At 37.4% G+C, this 22,813-nt stretch overlaps 1 protein-coding gene across 1 annotated transcript in view; it reads left to right on the top strand.

Moving 5' to 3' along the window:
• The window catches only part of LOC310717249 (uncharacterized protein), a 31,580-nt gene extending 9,006 nt beyond the window's left edge, over window positions 1-22,574 (top strand). Inside the window, exons 16-30 of the mRNA XM_083525082.1 lie at window positions 727-780; window positions 7,403-7,456; window positions 10,277-10,321; window positions 11,594-11,647; window positions 12,613-12,666; window positions 12,792-12,845; window positions 14,391-14,462; window positions 14,583-14,618; window positions 17,052-17,096; window positions 17,255-17,287; window positions 18,347-18,493; window positions 19,203-19,257; window positions 20,610-20,801; window positions 20,955-21,032; window positions 22,121-22,574. Of these exons, the coding sequence (XP_083381208.1) occupies window positions 727-780; window positions 7,403-7,456; window positions 10,277-10,321; window positions 11,594-11,647; window positions 12,613-12,666; window positions 12,792-12,845; window positions 14,391-14,462; window positions 14,583-14,618; window positions 17,052-17,096; window positions 17,255-17,287; window positions 18,347-18,493; window positions 19,203-19,257; window positions 20,610-20,801; window positions 20,955-21,032; window positions 22,121-22,302 (1,155 nt within the window). The 3' untranslated portion in view covers window positions 22,303-22,574. The remainder of the gene's footprint in view (window positions 1-726; window positions 781-7,402; window positions 7,457-10,276; window positions 10,322-11,593; window positions 11,648-12,612; window positions 12,667-12,791; window positions 12,846-14,390; window positions 14,463-14,582; window positions 14,619-17,051; window positions 17,097-17,254; window positions 17,288-18,346; window positions 18,494-19,202; window positions 19,258-20,609; window positions 20,802-20,954; window positions 21,033-22,120) is intronic.
• The last annotated feature ends 239 nt before the right edge of the window (window positions 22,575-22,813 follow it).

The following is a 22,813-nucleotide window of genomic DNA, read 5'->3' as shown; positions in this document are numbered from 1 at the left end:
ATTATTGTACTTAGATTTTTTTGGCAAAACCATAGTCGAACCTATAATTCAGCTATGGACTTACCAAGAATACTATGGTTTAACTTAGTTTTTTTTAAATAGCTATTTAAGTTAAATTATGTTTTACTATGGCTACTATGGTTTAACTATTTCTTTGAACCAAGAATACTATTCCTTAACTATAGTGTTACCATTCTTAATATAGTCTATCTATAGTTTTGTCAGGACAACTAAGGTTTAACTATAGTTTTTACCAATACTATGCTATAACTATGTTTTTCCATGGCTACTATAGTTTTATTATGGTTTTACCATGGCTACTATGGTTTACCTATAGTTGTACCTATAGTCAACCTAAAGTTTTACCAATACTTATATACTATATATACTATATACTATACAGTTTTACTAAGAATACTATTGTTAAACTATGTTTTACGAAGGATACTATATTTTTACTATTGGTAATATGGTTTACCTATAGTTTCACCAAAACTACTATGGTTTAATTATGGTTTTATGATAGCTACAATGGTTTACCTATGGCTGTAACATTATATGGTTCTTAATAATTATTAAAGCATAGAACACAGACAATTTTTTAAATGTGTATTTATATGTAAATAGGACAGGAGTGCTGTGTTTCAAATATGCCTGTAGACAGAATCTATATTTGTAATGAATCAGAAGGAAACTATTATTAAATAAAACATGTTTTTGATGTAGGGGGAGCCCGGGATGCCTGGAAATGATGGACGTCCAGGCCCAGTTGGACTGAAGGTACAGTAATATTTCTAATCACAGGATGCAAATAGCTTGTTTGCTTCACTATGATTACTATACTCGCTACACTACACACACCTATCCTTTCTGCACTAGAATGGCTAGATTTTGTATTACAAACAAGCAACAGGTTTTCTGACATAATGTGCTTCTTGTAGTTACTGAATGCCACATAGTACGAGTCGCTTCTATGCAGATTTATTTTCGGCTCTTGGTGCATATTTTGCGGCCGTTCCTATTTTTCCTCTGACATTCTTGAGCTGTATGTCGCTGTTAGCCAAGTAAACAAAGAATATCCAATTCCTACAAGGCAAATGATACAGTTGTGTTTGGGTGTAAAAAAAAAAAAAAAGTGCTGCACTTTTGCTTAATGTTTAGCATTAACAGAAGGGTTGGCTGTTCGTTTGCTAAAGTCCGAAAAAAGACTTAAACATCCAAAGATCTTTTTTTTTTTTTTTGCTTGTTTTGAGTAAAAATAAGTGCATCAACTAAGAGTGGCCATCGGAGTAGGCGGGTGTTTTCAGATTATAACAAGCTGGATGTGAATGGCAGCATTTAAGTAGCACATGTGGTGTTGTTCACCCAAATCTATTTTAAACGCGCATCTGTCGCAGCATCTGTGTGGAGGTGAACTCGGTCTGCGTGCGTACCGAAAATTAAGACCCTTCCATTTACTGCCCCATTACGGGTTGCAGACATGCTAGTAATTGGGTTTTTATTAAGGCGCTCACCATCGCTTAATGGTTAATGATTTTTTGATAATTGGATACGGTTCTGTTTCAAAGATGTGACCTTTTCTGCTTTTCTCCACACAAATAAACTCTTTTCACTAGATGAAATAGAAAGGAAAGCTCCGGCTTTTGTTGTGCTAAGCTGAATATTTTTCACAGCAGATTCAAGGTTTTCTTTTGTATTTAGAAATGTTCTGAGCTGCAAGTAACAAGCTCATACCAATAATTTACCACTGACCTGCTTTCAGCAACAACAAAAAAACTGAATAGCTTTCTAATGAGGGATGACTTCATCATATAATCTCAGTCTAAATCCCATTCACTTCTAATGGCACATTTAATGCTAAGTGCATTATAAATGATAAATACTGTAAGCTCACATTTGCCTTACGGATCATGCTGATATCTACTGTATTAATGATATCAACACTGCCTAAATAAGGCGATCCAGATCCAGCTTATTGAGCAAGGATGAAAAAGAAGTAACAAATACTCACATTATGAGAGCTAGTTAGCTAGTTAAGCGCATTCATTGAGACCAGAGATGATAAGTAAAGAAGTACAAATACTTCATTACTGTACTTAAGTAGATTTATTTTTCGGACTTTTTCTTTTTTTAATTTGGTTTCATGATCAATATTTTTTTCTTCTCATTGTGTGCCCGTGTATCATTTCCTGGCTATCGTGCACCACAGACGTCGGCTAGCCTAGGAAGCTAACAACTAGCACGGCAGAAGGCAACAAAAACTAAAACAGAGGGACTCGAGCGATGTAAACATGATTGAGAACAGAGACATTCCTGATCACCTGATCATCTTTTTTCTATATGTTTAGCCTGAATATATTCATTAGATAAGAACATTTTAAATTATATTTGTATTAATATATTAATATAAGGTGAGATCCAGTTACCTGTATGACACAAAAACAGGTAGTAGTAATGGCTACTTTTTTCCTAAGTACAAGTCTGAGCCCAAAGCTTTTTACTTTAACTTGAGTGGAAAAGTGTAGTCAGTAATTCAACTTTTACCATTTTCTTTTTTAAACATAAGTATCTGTACTTCTACTTGAATGAAGGATGTGTGTATTTTGCCATCTGTGATAGAGACTATAGGAAATGGATGCATAAATCATGTTATTCTCCTGAACAAATTAGAAAAAAACATTATGTAATAATGTTTTAGGTAATTGTTATATATACGCTTTATTGCCAAAAGTTGTCCGACACCTGGTCATAAGATCGGTATGTGCTTTCTGAGCATCACATTCCACATTAAGTCCCAATTTGATCTTATAATTCACTCCATTCTTCTGGAAAGATGTTCCACTAGATTTTGGAGTGTGCTTGTGAAGATTTGTAATCATTCAGCCACAAGGGTGTGAGTGAAGTCAGGTACTGATGTAGTAGTGATCAAGATCCAAACCATGTAAAGCATATGTTCATGCAGCTCACTTTGTTCAAAGGTGCATCGTCATGCTGGAACAGGTTTGGGTTTTTCAAGTTCATGTAAATGCAAAATGTTTTGTGTGCCTTCATCTTGGACGCAGTTTCGAGAAGAACCACATATGGCAGGAAATGTTAGGTGTCCCAATACTTTTGCCCATATAGGCTGGAATAAAGGGTACACAAACTTTTAAGCACCATTGACAATAAAATTTTAGGAAGAACCTATCTGAACAGCATTTAACTTGTTTGTTTCTTCAACCAAAAATCTGTTGGTTTTTTTATTCAAATCCCAGACTGTGTAAATGACCTGTTTATGTCAGCCAGGCGAAACCATTTAAAGGCACTTGAATAAACATTGCGCTAGTGGTGAACGCAATGATACGTAAGGAACACTCGGGTGATCTTGTCTTCTGTCCACATCAGTCTCATGTGGCTGTTTCTCCACCCTCTCCACGCACCTTCCCATTTTGGCTTCCACTCTTCGATCCGAAACCCCACCACGTCTCTCCTCCTGGCTTCCCGTCACCATGTTGCAGGCTGCAGCGGGTGATTAGCTAACCGGAGTAGGGTTTGATGTGGCACCGCAGATAAAAGATGCTCGGCCACGGGGCTGGGTTTTTACCGGGGCCCAGCTGGCACGCTCGTCGCTCTGTAATCATGGGGTTCGTGAGCGTATGCTCAAGGCCAGTAAAACCACCCGCCCTGTTCTCAGAAGCTTCCTCATGTGTTTGTATGATCCTGTAACGCATTTGTGGATTGCAACAGGATTTCCTTATGTAAAAAATAAAAATTCCTCACAGAAAATGCATCGAAGGTACGCAGTCTTGTAAAAAGCTGTGTAATTGGTGCTCTGGAGTCTGATCTGAGAGGCAGCGGGTGGTAGAGGGTGCAATTACTCCCTGTTGTGTTTGAGTAGCGTGCTTTGTGTGAGGTCTCCGACTATCAAAGGATTAGGGTTGCTTTTTTTTTTTTTTTTTTTTTTTTTTTTTTTTGCTGCTGCTCATTAACAATCTGCCGTTTTATTAGGTACACACTATAGCGCACTGGTCAAATCAAATCAAATAAAATGTTATTTGTCACATACACATACATACAGGGTACGACATGCAGTGAAATGCTTTTCACGACGGTCCGGCATGAGGGAATAGGATGGGGAGAAAAAAATAAAAACAAAGAAAAAGAAGGCAGATAAATAAAGTATAAAACTATATAAAATATAGGAATATATAGAGAGAGATATATGAAAAATCTCGTGCTAAAAAGAACGTGCTAATCTGATCATGTGCATTACCACGTATCGCAGAAGGAGCTTGACACGTTTTGGAAAAAAAAGACTTCCAGAACAATTCCAGAAGTGTCAGGAACGCTGGGAGCACAGTATTGCTGAGCTGTGTTTTTTTTTTTTTTTTTTTTCGCATTTACCAGTTTCATTCCAAACACTGTTTTTAGCTGATATTTTTAGATTTAGTGTGCCAACATTCTGATTGGTTGTTTGAAGCTGAATAGTAAGCAGGTGCGCAAACTGATTCTGAACACCAGCAACTTTTCCTGCGTTATTCCTGATGCAACGTTAAAACTTAATTCACTGACCAGTGTTGGACTTTGTTGGTTATTCAAAATGTTTCCCAGAAGTAAAAGTATAATCAGATTTTTGCACATTTCCTCAGAATTATTCATTTTTCCCAGGCAGCTCAGCGTTCATCCTATTCACGTGCCACTCGAACACATTTTGGGTACACGTGCAGCCAGGAATACGGATACTATTTTTAATCTCAGGCGATGTATATATAACCACAGACCGTTGTCTCCTAAGGAAGGAGGGTCCTCCTGAAGCCTCCACCAAGGTTTTAGTGTGAATGTGGCTTGTAATTTGGCACTTGGTGAAAAAAATCGTATGAATCGTAGATATTTGCACCACTGGCTGTCATGGGTGTAGCATATTTTAGATCTTAATAACAGGTTGCCTCAAAGTTCCTACTCGCTTTCCAATTAGGCCACGTGCGAGCTATACTGGCGCATGTAATTTCCAGAGCGACATTTTTGCTTTCATTTATAGTATGTAAAAATTGAGCGTATTTTCTTAGCTTTTCTGCTTTCAGCTCTAATTATATATGGGTTCATCTTAAAGTGTTTAAAAAGCTTTCTATAGCTCAGTGAGATCTATATCAGGATGTATGTTCTCCAGGGCTGGGATGTCTATTAGGGTGGTAAAGTGACCGTTTGGTGTGGTGAAAGTGGCCTCATGTGGGGATTAAAAATAAAATCGTGTTGCTTAAAGATATGTGTATTGCATGTGTATTGCACACTGATAACCACAGAAGGACTGAATGAAGGTGGTTATTTCTATTTGATTCTCTGATTAAAAATTTGAATGGAATACAAACCTGGTCTTGCAGATCAGGACCGAATTGAGAACCTGTTTTAGGGTCCCAATATAGACATTTGTGGACACCTTTCCATCAGATTCCTGTGTGAACTTCCCATTCCGCATTTGCTCTACTCTTTTGGGAAGATATTCCACTAGATTTTGAAGTGTGTTTGTGGATATTTGTGTTCATTCAGCCATAAGGGTGTTAGTAAAGTCAGGTACTGATGTTTCAGGTTTCCAAAGTTCATTCCAAAGGTTGAGGTCAACCCATCTAAAGCATATCTTAATGGAGCTGAAACAGTTTTGGGTCTCTTAGTTCAAGTTGAACGTAAAAGTATTGTTACTGCATCCAGTGAAATTGTATTCAATTGTGTGCTTTTAAATTTGTAGTAACAGTTTGAGAAAGAACCACATATGGTCAGATAGAGAGACTGTATATCAGATGAGTGATGTGCAGTAGTGATGGGGTGTGCATTTAATGGCCTATATTTGTATTTGTTATATAATTTGTACATAACATTTTATTGAATTTAACAACAAAGAAAATAGGATTTTCTCAATATAATTTGATCTTCAAACATAATGATTTTTTTTTTTTTTTCAGTATTAAAGTTCATGCTAGTCTTTAAATGAGGTGTTCTGGAAAAAGCCACCTCACAATTTCAGCAAATTTAAGAGACGTGGATGATAGGATTTTTATTTATTTATTCTTTTAATGCGTAATGCAGGAAAATGAGAAAAAAATTACTTAAGCAGGTGTAAAAACTGACTCTGAATACCAGGAATTTTCCCTATGTAAATATTGATGTTACTTTTGAACATAAATCGCTGAGCATGCAATGTAACAGCAATGTTAACATTCTAATAAACATACAATTCTAATGCTTGGGTGAAAAGAAGTCTTTGAAGAAGTATATTTAGTGCAGGGAATTTCACAGTCATAATTCGAAGGGGAAAATGGGGGGACGTCATTTGGAGGTGCTATCTTCTCCATCAGGCGAGTCACATCCTGCCAAGTTCTTACACTCCCCCTGTGGTCAGACTTCTCTGGCCACAACCAGCACTTGTCCTCCTCAATATTTACAACTATTACAACCTCGCCTCGAATCCCAACCAGGTTCTTATTTTCTTAATGACAGGGTGTGTTGTTTGTGTGTTTAACAGAAGTTGCATGAAGATTTTGCACATGTGCATGTGGTGTACCTCATAAAAGTCCTGCTCTTTGTGCACCTCTGTATGGGAAACCATGACACACGTCGTCTGTGGTTGCGTGTGCTTGTAGCAGGAGTGTAGTTTAGTTCACAGATGGCGGGTTAGCATGCATAAAGTGTGTGTCTAAATGTCAATGCACTTACAAAGTAACCGTAGAGGTGTTAGATGAAATTTCTGAAAAGGAGGTACATAATGTGCAAAATCTGTGAAGAAACTCTTTGTCAGCAGGAAATTTTTGATGATTACATGTGTTATGTGCTCAGCATATGTGAAATGAATCCACCAGACCAATGTGTGAATTTGTGAATCAGTGAGTTCACAGATCAAAGCTTGCAGATTTTTGTTTTACTTTATTATAAGTTAACATTTAATACCAATATTATTTATATTGGAACACCTTCCCAGAAGAGTGGAGACTATTATAACAGAAAATGGAGAGTATATATTGAATGGGATGTTAAAAAACTAGCCAATTTATTAATTATAAGCAGTCATTGGAAAAAAAAGGTATGAAAGTGAATTTAAATGTTAAAAATGATTTACAAATTCATCCAAATTTCTGAAATGGTGGAAGTCTCACGCTATTGTTGATAAATTTCTACAAGTGCAAGCTCCAGAGTAATTCATTTCTTCTATAACACAGTTGTTTAAATACTGTCAAGTGACGAAATACAATTTCTTGCTCTATGATGACTTGAGCAACACTTTCTCTTCCTCCTGGAATGTTGAAATCAAAATTGTTTCATTGTGCAAATTGAAAAAATTTAACAAATTTCATTCCCCAATAAATCAGTTTAATAAAACATGTGAATTGTTTGATTTTACATTAACGCTTCTCCCTGAATTGTGTTTCTGGCACAGGGTGAAAAGGGGGATGCCGGTGAGCCTGGGACCGATGGACAGAACGGCATTCCGGTAGGTTTACCTTCTGAACCCTTTGCTTCCCGATCGTCATCAGTGCCATTTGCATCATCATTAGTGTTACCAATGTGTTTTGTGATCGACCGCAGGGATTGTTCTCGTTTTTTATGCTTCCTTGTCCGTCCATTTTCGTTGCTTTGTCATGCACATGAAACCTTTTCTTATTTCAACTTCAAATAACATTAGTTGTTTAGTAAAATTCTCCCTGTTGGCATGATTCCAGTCTAAAATAATGAAGGAATGAAGGAAGGAAATTAAATGCAATTCTTAATTCACATTGTGTATACAGATATACCTCCACTTACGTTGTTTCGACTTCTATCATATTCATCTTTGCGGCGGTTTCTGTTCATTACAATAGAAACAAATTACAATTTAGATCTTTTTTTTACCTTAATGTCGTAATAACTTTACATCAGTCAGCAAAAAATATGTAAAAAAACACAAAAATAAAAAATCTAACAATAAGAAAGCAAAAGCATGTGCAAATTGTTTAATGGTAATGTGTGTGTGTGTGTGTGTGTGTGTGTGTGTGTGTGTGTGTGTGTGTGTAAATATATTACATTCTATTTATATATATATATATATATATATATATATATATATATATATATATATATATATATATATATAATATAATTTTTTTTATATTTATTGCTGTATTTTTTATATATTTATATATTTATACATTTTAATTGAGGCTAATGTATAAAAAATATATCTACAGCAACTGCTGAACTATTGAACAACTTGTCGTTATGTCATTATGGGGTGCTTATAGGAGTCACTGGGCTGATATATACCATTTAATAAAGACTCTTGGTTGATAGCGTGAGCCAAATAGCGGGTGGATAAATCCTAATGCCACCAGTGAATTTTGCTACACTTTATGGAGAAAAGTTTCAAGACACCTGATTTTTTCCAACCAAATGGTTCTTCTTCAAACTGTTACCATAAAGTAGGAGGCCCACAACTGTAGGGGATGTTTTTAGAGGTGGTAGGGACTAAGATACCCAAACCGGTTACAGCATGACATTACCCCTGTGCACAAAGCCAGCTCCATGAAGATGTGCTTTACATGGGTTGGAAGTGTGTGGAAGATTTCACCTTTGGGATGAATGTGAACTCTGACTGCACCCCAGGTCTCCTCACCTACATGAGTACCTGACTTTGTTTCTGAATGAGCACAAATCTCCACAAAATCTAGTGGAACATCATCCCAGAAGAGTGGAGGTTTAATGTAAATGGGAACTAAATGTGGAATCTTATGGTGAGGTGTCCAAAAACTGTTGTCCATAGAGTGTCCATCTTGGAGGTTAGGGGCTTGTAATCTAAACTGAGATGAACAACTTGGTGTGAAGTAACTTCTAAGCAGACATACGGCCTAATGCTTTCTACAAGCAGCGAAGGTTTTTGGCAAAGAAAATTTTTGCTATAAATTTCGAAGCTTGAAATACTAGTTTAGATTTGACGTTTATTCATCTTGGCAAGCGGTTCTTGCGGCGACGTTTTGGCTGCACCAAGCTTTTTCTTGTGGCTTTCTTCTTGGAAGCAGGATCTATGGAATCTTTTAGGTATAGAGAGATCTCCAAACACATGCCCCAGCTTGCCTATTTTGAGTGTTTGTGATTAATACAGCGGTTAATTCAGACCCTCGGCTCGATTCTCCCTGCGGTGAACCTCTGTGGTGAATCTTTTGCTTCCATTGGAACATTTATGCTGAAGGAAAAAGACTTCAGGTGCAAGGGGGCGATCTTTCCAGCATGTGAACGTTCCCTACTTCAGGTCATCAAGTCCCTTTGGATGCTTAATATATCTCTGAGCTAAGACTTTGTGCACCTTTCGTATTTGGATCTGATTCACTCGAGAACTTCTACTTCCTGTTTACGCCAATTCACGTCGGTTTGTTTTAAAAAAGAAATCTGTAGCATCTCGGTGTTCCCGAGGCCGTTTGGGTGGAGGAACTTTGTGTCGAACAGCTAAGCGATTGTGCCGCTTTACGTTTTTTTCTCTCTAGTTCAATCTTTAATCAGCTCTCTCTTGGGTGTAATTACGGCTCTAATGAGGGAGAAGTCCACTTGCCAGAAGACAAATAACAAGCGGCTGAGAGAAACACGAACACCCAGAAAACTAGGCATAAGAAGTTCATTACTGTGTAGCATTTTTGTAGCCTACGATTTATATATTTGAGAGACACTTTTTCAGAAAGTGACACAGAAACGCATCAGGGCAGAGGGATTGAAGGTCAAGAATTCATTACCAGTTGTAAGGAAAAAAAAGTGATGTTTGTTAACCCATGGAAATTTACAGTTGTACAGGATGTCTTTGGATATGCTAGCATTAAGTTTTCCCTTCACTTGAACTTGGAGACCCAAATATGTTCCAGCATGAAACTAAAAAAACAGCTCTATGAAGATATGCATCACATGGCTTGGAGTGGATGATCTCCTGCTATAGAACTCTGACCTCAACTATATTAATGAATGAATGTAAACACTCACTACACCCCAGGCCTCGTCATCTCACCTACATCAGTACCTGACATTACTAACACCCTAACATGAGCACAAATCTCTCCAAACACTCTCCAAAATCTAATGGAACATCTTCCCAGAAGAGTGGATGTAATTAAAACAGAAAATTAGGATTAATGAGGAATGGGATGTTCAAAAAAGCACACAGGAATCTTTCAGTCAGGTGTCTACAAACTGTATGGACTTTTGTATATTACTCAGTCTGGACTTTATTTATACTTGTGTATGTAATTCTGCTGGAACTGAAGCTTACCTACAATTTGGTCTTTGCATGTTTCAGGGCATGAGAGGACTTCCAGGTGAAACCGGGCCTTCTGGACCTCAGGTAAGAATGCAATAGACTTATAAATGACGTGTGTAATTGTACGTGGAAATAAATTTTTTGTTGTTATAAATTTTTTTTTTGGTTCCATCATACATTTTAAGAGACTTGCAAAGTCAAAGGATGTTGAAGTAGAGGTTATAGGAATGTACATTTTCTGTGAATGACCTGTGTGGTCAAATAAAGGATTTAAGTAAAGAATAGTATATGAGATGTACTTTATAAGAAAATTACAATGATTTGCCAATGCTACCAATTCATTTAATAAACGACATTTTTAATTCGCATTGTGTTAACAGATATACCTCCACTTACGTTGTTTCGACTTCCATCATATTCGACTTTGTGGCATTTTTTTTGTTAATTATAATTGAAAAATAAATTTGACGTAAATCGTTTTTTGCCCAAAAAAACAACAAAGAAATGACATAACTTTGTGTCAGCAAAAAAAATTTAAAATGTAAAAAAAATAAAAATAAAAAGTGCAAAAAAATGTACAAATTAATCTTCAAATATATAAATAATATATAAATTAGTTATATAAATATAACTAAATGAATATGGTCTCATTTTCATGAATCTTTTTTTTTTTTATACATTCGCCTTAATTAAAACGTATACAGTCATTTAAACATACAACAAAACTGCTGAACTATTGAGCGACTTATGTCATCAAGTCATTATGGGGGTGCTTATAGGAGTTACTCTCTGTGTGTTTGTGTGTGTGTGTGTGTGTGTGTGTGTGTGTGTGTGTGTGTGTGTGTGTGTGTGTGTGTGTGTGTGTGTGTGTGTATGTGTGTGTGTGTGTGTGTGTGTGTGTGTAAATACATGTGTTAAAGTAAAAATGGCAAATGCAAGCATGCAAACAACCTTTCACACAAACATTCCTGTTTAAAAAAGTAAAGTTTTACATCATCATTATGTTATGAAGTGCTGAACGAAACTTATATAATATTTAATGCACATATTCTTATCTTGTGTCTGTTGCTATTGCAGAAATTATGTATAATATATGTGTAAGGATATATCATGTATTATCTGCTATTTTAGAAAAGTCAGTGTTTCTCTGGTGTTAAGGACATTGCGGAGACATTTTTTTTTTAAAACTTCCTGTATGTCGGGCAGTTATTCAAGGATTTCTGATTTCCCAGTACAAGGGAAGAGTGTGTACCTTGATCTATGTGACACAATATTATTTCTACAAGTTGCCCATGTCAGTTCTGTGGTATTGCTATTTGTGTACGCGGTATTTATCATGTCATGAAACTGCTACAGGGTGAACGAGGATTGCCAGGGCCACTGGGTTCAACAGGAACAAAAGGGCCTCAGGTATGTATTTTAAAGAAATGAAAAAAGAAGTAAGTCTTTTTTTTTTTCCTGCTGGTTAGATTAGAGTCACAGGTTTTTTTTTTTTTTTTTTTGCATGTCTAGAGTTACAGAGCAGCCCTATAGTGATACTGCTGCCACCTATTGGAGTCTTGTGGTATTGTAACTTGATTTGGATGATTAGTTGATAGATAGATAGATAGATAGATAGATAGATAGATAGATAGATAGATAGATAGATAGATAGATAGATAGATAGATAGATAGATAGATAGATAGATAGATAGATAGATAGATAGATAGATGCAGTGTTAGTGTAACACGATTTGAAGTGAATTGACCATGCTAACATCCTGAATGCCATTAAAATGGCAGTCTGCATGGTTATGAAATGGATCTAGTTATGTGGATATGCGTTTTTATCGTGGTAGGGCATTTCAGCAAAAGCAAAACTATAAATGTCATTTAAAGAAGACGTTAGCCTTTTGTTCTCCTCTTCTGCCAACATCTTGGTTTCACTTCCTGGGATTTGTTCAAATGTGGTGCTTTCTGATGAAATGGTTGAAATGAAAATGAAATGAATATTTTTGTCACAGTGTATGTGTTTATATCTATTCAGTTTGCTGGAAATCGTGTTGGCCCATCTGAGAGCAAGTGTAGACTTATTTAATCGTGTAAAATAGCTTAGCAAGGTTAGCTAATGTGACAAACATAAATGAAATTGCTAATCACATGCTTGCTAGTTTCCTGATGGTTTGTAAATCTGTCTAATAGAAATATCAACAGATTCTTTAGAAATAGAAAAAAATGTCAGAGATTGAATACATAAAAAATTTATCTTTCTATGTCTGCAGCCATTCTGTCGGTTTTTATGAATTGGGACAGATTTTGCAGATTTGCAGAATCATAATACAGTCTATATGAATTTTTATATTTTTACCAAAAACTGATTAGTGAATTCATTTTAGGGACCCCAAGGCCCAATGGGACCACCTGGTCTAGAAGGTCCTGTCGGCCCGAAGGTATGTAACTGGAATATAAAGCACGATTTAGCGTGTGTGTGTGTGTGTGTGTGTGTGTGTGTGTGTGTGTGTGTGTGTGAGGGAGAATAAATTAATCGGGTGCAATTTTAATACTGTTTTTTCAGGGCAACTCAGGTCCTCGAGGGCAGGACGGCATCTCGGGTGCACCCGGCACTAAAGTAAGTTATTCTGAATAATTTGTGGGTTTTCCCTTTAGAAAAGGTGTGAAAACAATATCCTGCCAGTCAAAGTCAAAAAAGGGCATAGAGATAAGATGGTACTAAATAGAATGGATGATGTGGTTATGGTATGAAAGAGAAGCAGTTTAAATGGCACATACTGCATTTATGGGAAAAAATGCAGCAGGTCCAAAAGAGCAAAATAACCTTTAATAGGCTTAAGAAATAATTGGTGCCAGACAGATGAAGTAAATAACGTGGATTATATCACTAAAACTTCACCTCTCATGGTTTGGGATTTCTAATGCACTGAGTGAACAGTCATAAGCATTAGATTAGCGAATACACAGGATATCTGACTGGTGGTTTTAATGTTATGGCTGATCATTGTGAAGTGGGACTGGCTCATCCTGGGTCTACTGGAGTTTCAAATGATAAAACAAAGAGCAATTTGAAACTCTATATGGAGGTGTGTTCAAGATCAGCTCAACTGAGACCAAGGCTTTTACAAATTCAGCATGTGCAGTATATGATGACAGTGAGCTAGTACAGGGAGTGGCAGCTAAGTGGTTAAGGTATTGGACTTGGTATTGGCTTCTGAAGGTCCTGAGTTTAAATCCCAGCCACACAAAGCTGCCACTCCTTGGCCCTCCCTGTGCCCTTAACCCCATATTTGCTCAGTTGTACAGTATGAATGAGATAAATGTAATTCTGATGAGATAGTCGAGAAACAAAACCCAGACTGGTTATTCAGATACCTATTCAACTTACCAGTATAAGTGCTCAATTCATGATTCATTGATAAATATTCAATGCTAAATTATTTATTCATATTATAATTGGCTTGATTAGCTCTTCGCACAGGTAAGCACAGTATTATTATTATTATTTTTTTTTAAGAGCCCTGTTTTTTTTTTGCCACATTTTAAAGGTTAGATGGCTGCCATTTCCTCAGCTCCTTACCAAAACCACATCCTCAGCCTGTGTACACAGACCCCTTTAGGAACACACCGAAGTCCGTCTGCAGACACGTGTTGTAAAATTGCTCAAAATAAATGTACGGTCTGGTGAATAATAAAAAATAACTTCTACAAGTCACTGTAATACCTTAAATATCCAAATCAGTATTCAATGAAGGATGCAGATTTTTTTTTTCTTTTCTAAATGGAGAAAAATATAATCAACATGGTTTAGGTTATAAATAAAGTTTTTTTTTTTCTGTGTAGAGACAACAGGAAGTGTAGAGAAAGTGTTCAACTAAAGTGGAAAATTTTCATCGCTTTTAATCGGAGCAATGAAAAATTCAGATAGAGTGCTGATAGATATCAATCTGCATTTGTCAGAGGAAATATGACTTAAGATGAAACTGTATGATGTAATCTCTTTAGTTTTTCTCCATAATAGCTTGTAGGTTGTTTTGGGGCCAAATAAAAGATAAGATAAAAGTGTTTCCACTCATTTTGCACAATTTCTTTGCAATTTGAATCCTTGCACTTAATGTGTTTATATGAATGACATGCTTGTGTTTGTGTGTGTGTTTAATAGGGTTTACAGGGTGAGCCTGGGGTTCCAGGCCCTCAAGGCATTATGGGTCTCCCGGGGTTAAAAGGCCATAAGGTATGACTAATTTGTAATGTTGGCAAATCTCCTAGATTCAGTTCTCAGTAAGGTTTCATTCTGAGGTTAGTTCAGTGTGTCAACATCTCAGTGCCTCATTGTGTGCAATACTTTTTACAGGGGGAATCAGGAGATCCTGGCCCAAAAGGAAGTCAGGTACTGCAGCTCAGTGGAGAGTGACGGACTGTGACATTTATTTTCCTGCTGTGTGTTAGCTTTGGGACTGTTTAGTCTCTGAGTGGTGGATGGTGTGAACGGAGCGTGCTCAGCCATTTCTGCTCACAGACAGAGCTGGAAGGGGAGGTGGTTAAGATACTGTAGCTCAGTGGTTAAGATGGATCGGAAGGTCAGGAGTTTAAATCCAAGCACTACCGATATGCAACTGCTGGGCCCATGACCAAGGCCCTTAACCTTTAACTGCTCAGTAATTCGCTCTGGATGAAGGGGTCTGCCATATGCCATACATTTAAACGTAAATTAAACAGAATGCAAGGTTTAAGGTTGCAACCCAAAATGTATCTTAAATAATACAGTTATCAGGAAATAATCAGCAGTAAGAATCAGAATCTTTATTTCCAAGTATCATGGGTTGCGTTTACAAGAAATTTGGTGTGCTGGTGCTATAAAAATATTAACAACTTTAAAAAAAACTAGGAAAATTAATTAATAAATAAAGATAAAGACCATAAGTATATTGTTTGTGCAGGGTATGTAAAGTGAGGCAGTGCAATGGACATTTTTCCAGTATAAGTTCAAGGTGAGGGGGTGCAATATAGTAGTCCATGTTGATTGTGTTAATTCAATTCAAATAATTTTTATTCATTTTTTACAATGGACATTGTCAATGTAATAAAAGCAGCTGCACATAGATAGATTTTATAAGGTTGTATAAGAAAATGTGTACGTTTATTTCGTAAAAATTAGTTCCTTATAATTGTTTATCCCTCATAAGCAAATCAGTGGTGACTGTGGCAAGGAAAAACTCCCTGAGATGGTATGAGGAAGAAAATTTGAGAGGAACCAGACTCAAAAGGGAACCCATCCTCATCAACAAATATCCATTCAATGCAGTTTCATTCTTGAGGTGTGTAGAAATAGGTCTGTAAATGCAGAACTATTAATGCAACCAATGGTCCTGTGCTATTGAAGTAGACTGTTGATATTAATTACAGTCCAAATCAGTCCGAAAAGTTCTTGAGTTTCTCAGCGGCTTCATAGATCTTTAGGCTGTAGATGTGAAACTATTCCCAGCCGCACGAGTCATCTCCAATTGACTGGGACTTCATCAAGAGGTAGGATTTCAGGATGAACCAGGCAGATCTGAAAAAAAAAGGACTGGTCACTGAAACGTCAGGGACATAAATGGTAATGTATGAAATGAGCAGAGAAGGATTTACATTACTGTAATGTTAGTGTTAAAGGAAGCTGGTCAGAGCTGTTGGTGGGCCCTTGGGATTATTGATGAGGTCAGTTGTGGATTGAAGAAAGAAGTTTATATGGTGTGATGTTTTGGTCCTGACGGTCTGCAGCCTCCTGCCAGAGTGGATTGATTCACTCACCGCATGAACTTTCTTAATGCTGGAATTTTTTTATTGATTACAGCATGACACAGTGATTTTAAACCATTTACAGCTACGTGTCATGTTATAGGTTACTTTATAGCAGCTGCAAACTCATTCCCTAATACCAGTCTTACTTAGACACTTAGAAGCTAGAAAAGTAGTGTGTATGACTCACATAATTTCTCTGAAACACATTGTTTTTTCAGCAATAAAACGGAAACTCTTTGTCACCTCAGAAACCCACAGTACATGCACTAATGTGCGCACACACACACACACACACACACACACACACACACACACACACACACACATATATATATATATATATATATATATATATATATATATATACATATATATATATATATATATATATATATATATATATATATATATATATATATATATATATATATATATATATATATATATATATATATATATATATACCCATGTGTAGACCAGGAACTCTGTTGAGGAATGATATATACTCTATTGACAAAGGTTTGTGGACACCCGTCTATAAATCTTTTTAAACATCCCATACCAAATTTAGTACACATTTGATATTATAGCCTCCACTCTTCCATTGCAAGATGGTACACTAGATTTTGGAGTGTGTTTGTGGTGATTTGTCATTATTACGCCACAAGAGCATTAGTAAAGTCAGGTACTCATGTAGGGGACTTCAGGAGGCTTGGGTTGCAGTCAGCGTTTACATTGATTGTTCAAAAGGGTTGAGGTCAGACTTCTATAGCAGGCTACAGAAGATCTTTCACACTCTTCCAACTCATGGAGCTGTCTTTGTGCACAGGGGCATTGTCATGCAGGAACAGGTTTGAATCTTTTTGTTTCAAGGGAAAATTTCATCTTGGTGCATTCAGAGACATTGTAAACAATTGTTTTCTCCGAACATTGTGGAAACAGATTTAGGGGGAAAAACAAATATGGCATGAACATATGTAATATCCTGAGCTGGGAATATGAATATAGTACTAAACATGTGCTATGTTTCTCTTTCCAGGGAGTAAAAGGTATCGAGGGATCATCTGGGCATCCTGGAAAGCCTGTATGTGGAATTCTATAACAGTTTCTATTAATCGTATTAATACGAATTATTTATATTTATTAATTTTTTTTAACAGAAAGTGATGCAAATGTTTGTCCGAATGACTGAATGTTTTTCTCTTTTTTTTTTGTCTATGTCTATTGCTGTGCCTTTTGCAGGGTGAACCGGGTCTCAGGGGGAGCAAAGGAGAGGTGAGTATTAATTACTGAGACGTCACAACAATGTTTTCTGCTTATTTACCAAGCAGGAGCTTTTTCAGTTCCGGCATATAACTTATTTCTTTTACTTTAGATCTAATGATTAAATTTACTTTTTTTAAATAAAGAGACCACAGGGCCCAACAGGGCCGTTTCTGAAATTCCTCCTTTTTCTTGATAAAACTGTTGTTTCATAAGATCTGGGGAGTGGAGGCGTTTGGAGGAACATTTATCAATGATTTTGTTGGAATTTTAGGCATCGTCAAGTAGTTTTTTACAACCTAAGACATAACCGTAACCCTAACCCGAAGACCCTAACCTTAACCCTAAGCACACTTTACACATGAACACAAAAACACACACTAGATTTACATAAATATAAATAATAGTATTTTGTAATGAAGTACAATTCTCTATCAATGAATTCCTTACACACACAATATAGACACAATTTTTGGGACACCTGAAATTACCAGCCATTAGTCATTCTTCCCTGGTGGTCTAGTGGTTAGGTGGCCCTCTCACCGCTGTGGCCCAGGTTTGATCCCCGGTCAGGGAACCAACCCCAGCCCCTTTCAGTGGCGGTCCCAAGCCCAGATAAATTGGGGAGGGTTGCGTTAGGAAGGGCATCCAGCGTAAAAACATGTGCCAAATCAAGCATGCGGAGGATCCGCTGTGGCGACCCCCTAATGGGAACAGCCGAAAGAAAGTCGTTCTTTCTCAAACTTCAACCCCAAATTTGAAGGCATACGATTGTATATGAGGTCCAGATGTGGTCGAATGAAATTTTCCCTTCACTTAACCAAGAGATCCAAACCCGTTCCAACATGATAAAAAGTCAAGTCCATGAAGATATGCTTTCCATGGGTTGGAAGTGTGTATAAGATCTTGAGTGGCTGGCTATAGAACCATACCCTTGTTTTCAAGGCTTGTTTTAGGGTTCTTGAACACCCTGAATTTTAGTGTATTTGTTTCCTCCAAATGTATTTCCACATGCACACTTATCGTAAAGCTTGTTAGAGCATGGTTTATGATCTCTCTCCTCTGTTTCAGAGAGGTGTGGACGGAGATCAAGGAATCAGAGGCGCTGATGGGAAAAAGGGAGAAGTCGGTCCAACGGGACCTGCAGGGCCACGAGGGTTTCCAGGAAATGATGGGTTGCAAGGGCAACCAGGTATCCCAGGCTACCCAGGAAAACCGGTAAGTGTTTGATGCTCAAATTACAAAATTACCCACTTGTGAGGGAAAAGAGAAGAAGGCAACATCTGTGAGGATCAAATTATCTTTAAAATTGTTCTGGGTGATTTTTTTGTGACTAATTAACCTTGCTGAGGAAAAAGCATGTCACATAACAGCACGAGTGCAAAAATTTGCAGTCCCTTTTTTGAAAAATGGATCATTCTGAATATTATTTTATTGATTTTTTCTAGAAATCAAAAGAGTTGCAAGAGATTTAAAATGAAATGTCAGTCATCTTGGACGCACACATGAAGTCTTTTTCAGAATAAATGTACAATTTAGTTAAAAAAATATAGGACTTCGAAAATTTAGGACTTATCGGAAAATTGGACCTATTATATCGGCGCATTAGGTTAGCAAATAGATAGATGATTTGTCCACACCTGACTGATATAATTTTTAATTCTTTCCTCTTTTCCTTATCAATAGATGATGGGTTCCTTCAATTTGAATCTAAGCTTGGCATACATGGCTTCTCTTTGGTTTCTCTGGTGTCCAAAACCCTAAATTGACCCTAGGTGTGAAAGTGTGTGTATGTGTAACGCTAAATGTATTCCCATTTCACCTCCTTCCTGAAATGAATACATGAAAGAAACCATTAGAATGCACAAATGAAGTGAAGAGTATCAACAGAAACTGTTCTGATTAAAACAACTCATCTGTGTTTCAGGGGAAGCCACCTTCTGAAGAACACTTAATGAAGATTTGTTCATCAGTGTTGCAGAGTAAGTGTTTCATTTTGCAACAGATTTTAAGATACTCTGATTGTCAAAAAACTGTCAAGTGATTGTGACTTACTGTGAGTTCCTGTTACTGAACAGACCATCATCTGGCCACCCAAAACCTTAACCCAGACCAGTGCTAACAGAGTATAGCCAACTAAACATCGGGTTAGATGTCTGTGTCACTGCGTACTTGTGCGATTGTGCACATCAGCATGTTGGTTAGAACTGGAAAGACCGGCGCTGTCAGTTAGCAGCAAGCTGGAAACATCTGCAGTGCTGGAAGAAGCCACTTCACTTTCAATTCTCTATTTTAAAGGAAATCCATAAGGCAACAGACATTCTTGCTCAATATATAGGTTTCTGCACATCACTGTATTTTTCATATGCGCTGTAGTTTAAAAAGCACAAAGACACTTTTTATGTAAATCAAAGTAGGAAATGTTTAAAGATTTGGTTTTGAGTCTTCTGGGCAATCTTTATTTAGAAATGCAAAGCTGAAAAACCACAAATCTCTGCGAAGAATGATTGTGGATTTAGCTTTATTTTCCACTACTTAAAATCTGCAATAAATAGAAGAAATAAGTTCTGTTTTTTTTGGGGGGGGGGGGTTGTTTCTGTTGTTATTAACAGAAACAAGACAAGACTTAGAGCTTTGAAAATGCTTAAAATTTTTTAATTTATTAACTATTTATAGATACATTTAATGTTGTGGAATATCACACCTGAACTTTCCAGCCAGATGTTTTTTTATTTCCTCAAATTGTTACCACAAAGTTGGAGGCACACAATAGTACAGAATGTCTTTTCTTCACTTGAACTAAGAGACCCAAACCTGTTTCAGCATAACAATGCCCCTGTGCACAAAGCTAGCTCCATGAAGATCTGCTTTACATTTGCTGTAAGTGTGTGGAAAATCTCCTGCTATAGAACTCTTACCTGAACTCTACTGGAATGAATTGGAACGCTGACTGAACCACAGGCCTCCTCACCTCAGCTACGTCAATACCTGACATTACTAACACTCTTGTTTTTGAGCTCAAATCTCCACACTCCAAAATCTCATGGAACATCCTACCAGGAGAATGGAGGTTATTGAAAAAGCAAATGGAGACTAAAAAATTTTGAAATTGATGTTGTAATAACCACAATTAGCATTTTTCTTTTTCCTTAATATATATGAATAAACTTGTGTCCGAAGTATTAAGACTGAAAACACTTTTAAACTTTTTATACAAAAAAAGCTTATGTTTTTGACTAGCGTTACTAGTACATACTAAGACTATGACTAACCTTAGATTAATTATGTACCATCAATCCTAACCAGCAAGCTTCACCTCTAAATAATTGAACAGATCAACTGCCACAGCTCCTTCAGGCGATGTCCCCCAGAGGCTGCGAACACTGTGAGACAGTTAAGGGACCACCAGGAGATCCAGGCCCCCCTGGAGCACAAGGCCCATCTGGAACCCCAGGCTACCCTGGCAGACCTGGAGCTCAGGGATACCCAGGACAGTCTGGGCCGATGGGGCCAGCAGGTCAGAAAGGTAAAGCAGAACAAGAGATTTGTACTCTCGGTTTAGAGAAGAACTGCTGCTATTCATGCACTTTCAGTCTTAAGTGAAACAGAAACAATTTGCTTATTTACATGTTTCACCCTATTTACTTAGTGTTCGTTTCCTCTGCACGTTTATCTCCAGGTGAAAACGGACCAATGGGCATGAAAGGGGCTAAAGGGGAAAGCCGAAATGGGCTCCCGGGTCCACCTGGACCACCAGGTATTATACTTTTCGCTTTAGATGTAACTGTTTTGTGGAGATTATTGAAACAGAATATCATATATGTGCTTCTTTAGTGGCTGAGCAGACAAGTGGCCCGGTTAAACGACCAGAAAAGGGAGGTCTTTGTACTCAAACCATATAGGAAACTGGAGATTTAACTTACCTGCTGGATTAGCTAAGAATTCTGACTGTGAAATGACATATAATCTAAAATATTTATGATTTTACTGTATATTACTTTACACCGATCAGGCAAAAGATTATGACCTTATAACATTATGAGCGGTGAAGTGAAGAACCCGGCACCTGCTAGTGGGTGGAATATATTATGCAGCAAGTAAACATTTTGTCCTCAAAGTTGGCGTGTTAGAAACAGGAAAAATAGGCGAGCGTAAGGATTTGAGCGAGTTTGACGAGGGCCAAATTGTGACGTCCAGACGTCTGGGTCAGAGCATGTCTAAAACTGCAGCTCTTTTGAGATGTTCCCGGTCTGCAGTGGTCAGTATCTATCAAAAGTGTTCCAAAGTGGGAATAGTGGTGAACCGGCGGCCGAGGATTGTTGATGCATGTGGGGAGCGAAGGCCGGCCCGTGTGGTCCGATCCGGCAGACGAGCTCCTGTAGCTCAAATTGCTGAACAAGTTCATTCTGTTAATGCTCGACGGGTCAGGGCTGTTTTGGCAGCAAAAGGGGGACCGACACAATATTAGGCAGGTGGCTATAGAGTTACGACTGATCGGTGTATATAACATATCTCATTACCTTCTGTACATTAATCACTCTCACCCCTGTACATATGGACCCATACCCTCATTTAATGTATTGCTGTTTACTTGTGCACTTTTATGTTGCAACCATCAAATTAAAGATTATATTTTTTAATTTTTTTACTTTAAATGCAACATTTCCTGAATTTAAAGATTGATGTTTTGTGTTCAGTTCAATAATTAATCTCTGTGCCAAATCTAACTTTATGACCAGCTAAATTATTAAAGGTTAAGTTAAGAAACTCTATTAGATGCGAACTGCATTTAATTGGCTCTCACAATGAAAATACATTTAAATCTAATTTAATCTTTCTTTCCAGGATTGCAGGGTCCTCGTGGCCTGGACGGAGAGGGAGATTCAGGACCCCCGGGGTCTAATGGAAAACCAGGCTCACCTGGTATCCCGGGCAAACGAGGTCCTCCAGGTTCTGCCGGCGTTTGTGACTGTTACACGGCTTATGCCGGTCCTCAAGGTCACTTCAACAAAGGGCCCGGTTTTTAGCCAATGACCTTGTTTAACATTTCTAATTGACTTTTTGAGGGCCTCGATGCTCTTCAGCTCGGATTGGCAACACACATTTTGACTGTATTTGGAAAAATTTCAACGTGGCAGTTTTTACTTGAGATTCTTTGTCAAACATTTTGGTTGGAAAACTAGAATAGTGATAATGTAGCAGCATGCGGATCTTTGCTTTGTGGCAGCCTTTTCTAAATATCTTTTCGAATATACTGAGGAAATTAAAACACTCGCGCTTTTTCTTTTTTTTTTTTTTTGAGCAAGATAAGATCTTTTCCATGTTGAGTCAACCCACCGCAGACAACTTTGTCCTCCCGCAACCACATTGTTTCTATTTCAAATCGGTGCTGGCTTTTGTGAGTTTAATTTTTTATTGTAAATAGACATAGGTGTTGCACTGCCGTTTGAAATACTACCTCTGTATTCGACACAAAGTACTCCATCAGCTAGGCAATATTTTGTTAGAACAGTGTTGGCTGATAGACTCTCAGACTGC

The sequence above is a fragment of the Silurus aristotelis genome, assembly GCF_946808225.1.
Source record: "Silurus aristotelis genome assembly, chromosome: 22".
Taxonomy (NCBI): Eukaryota; Metazoa; Chordata; class Actinopteri; order Siluriformes; family Siluridae; genus Silurus; species Silurus aristotelis.
The sequence above is the reverse complement of the archived record's forward strand: the minus strand, read 5'-3'. Positions and strand labels throughout refer to the sequence as shown.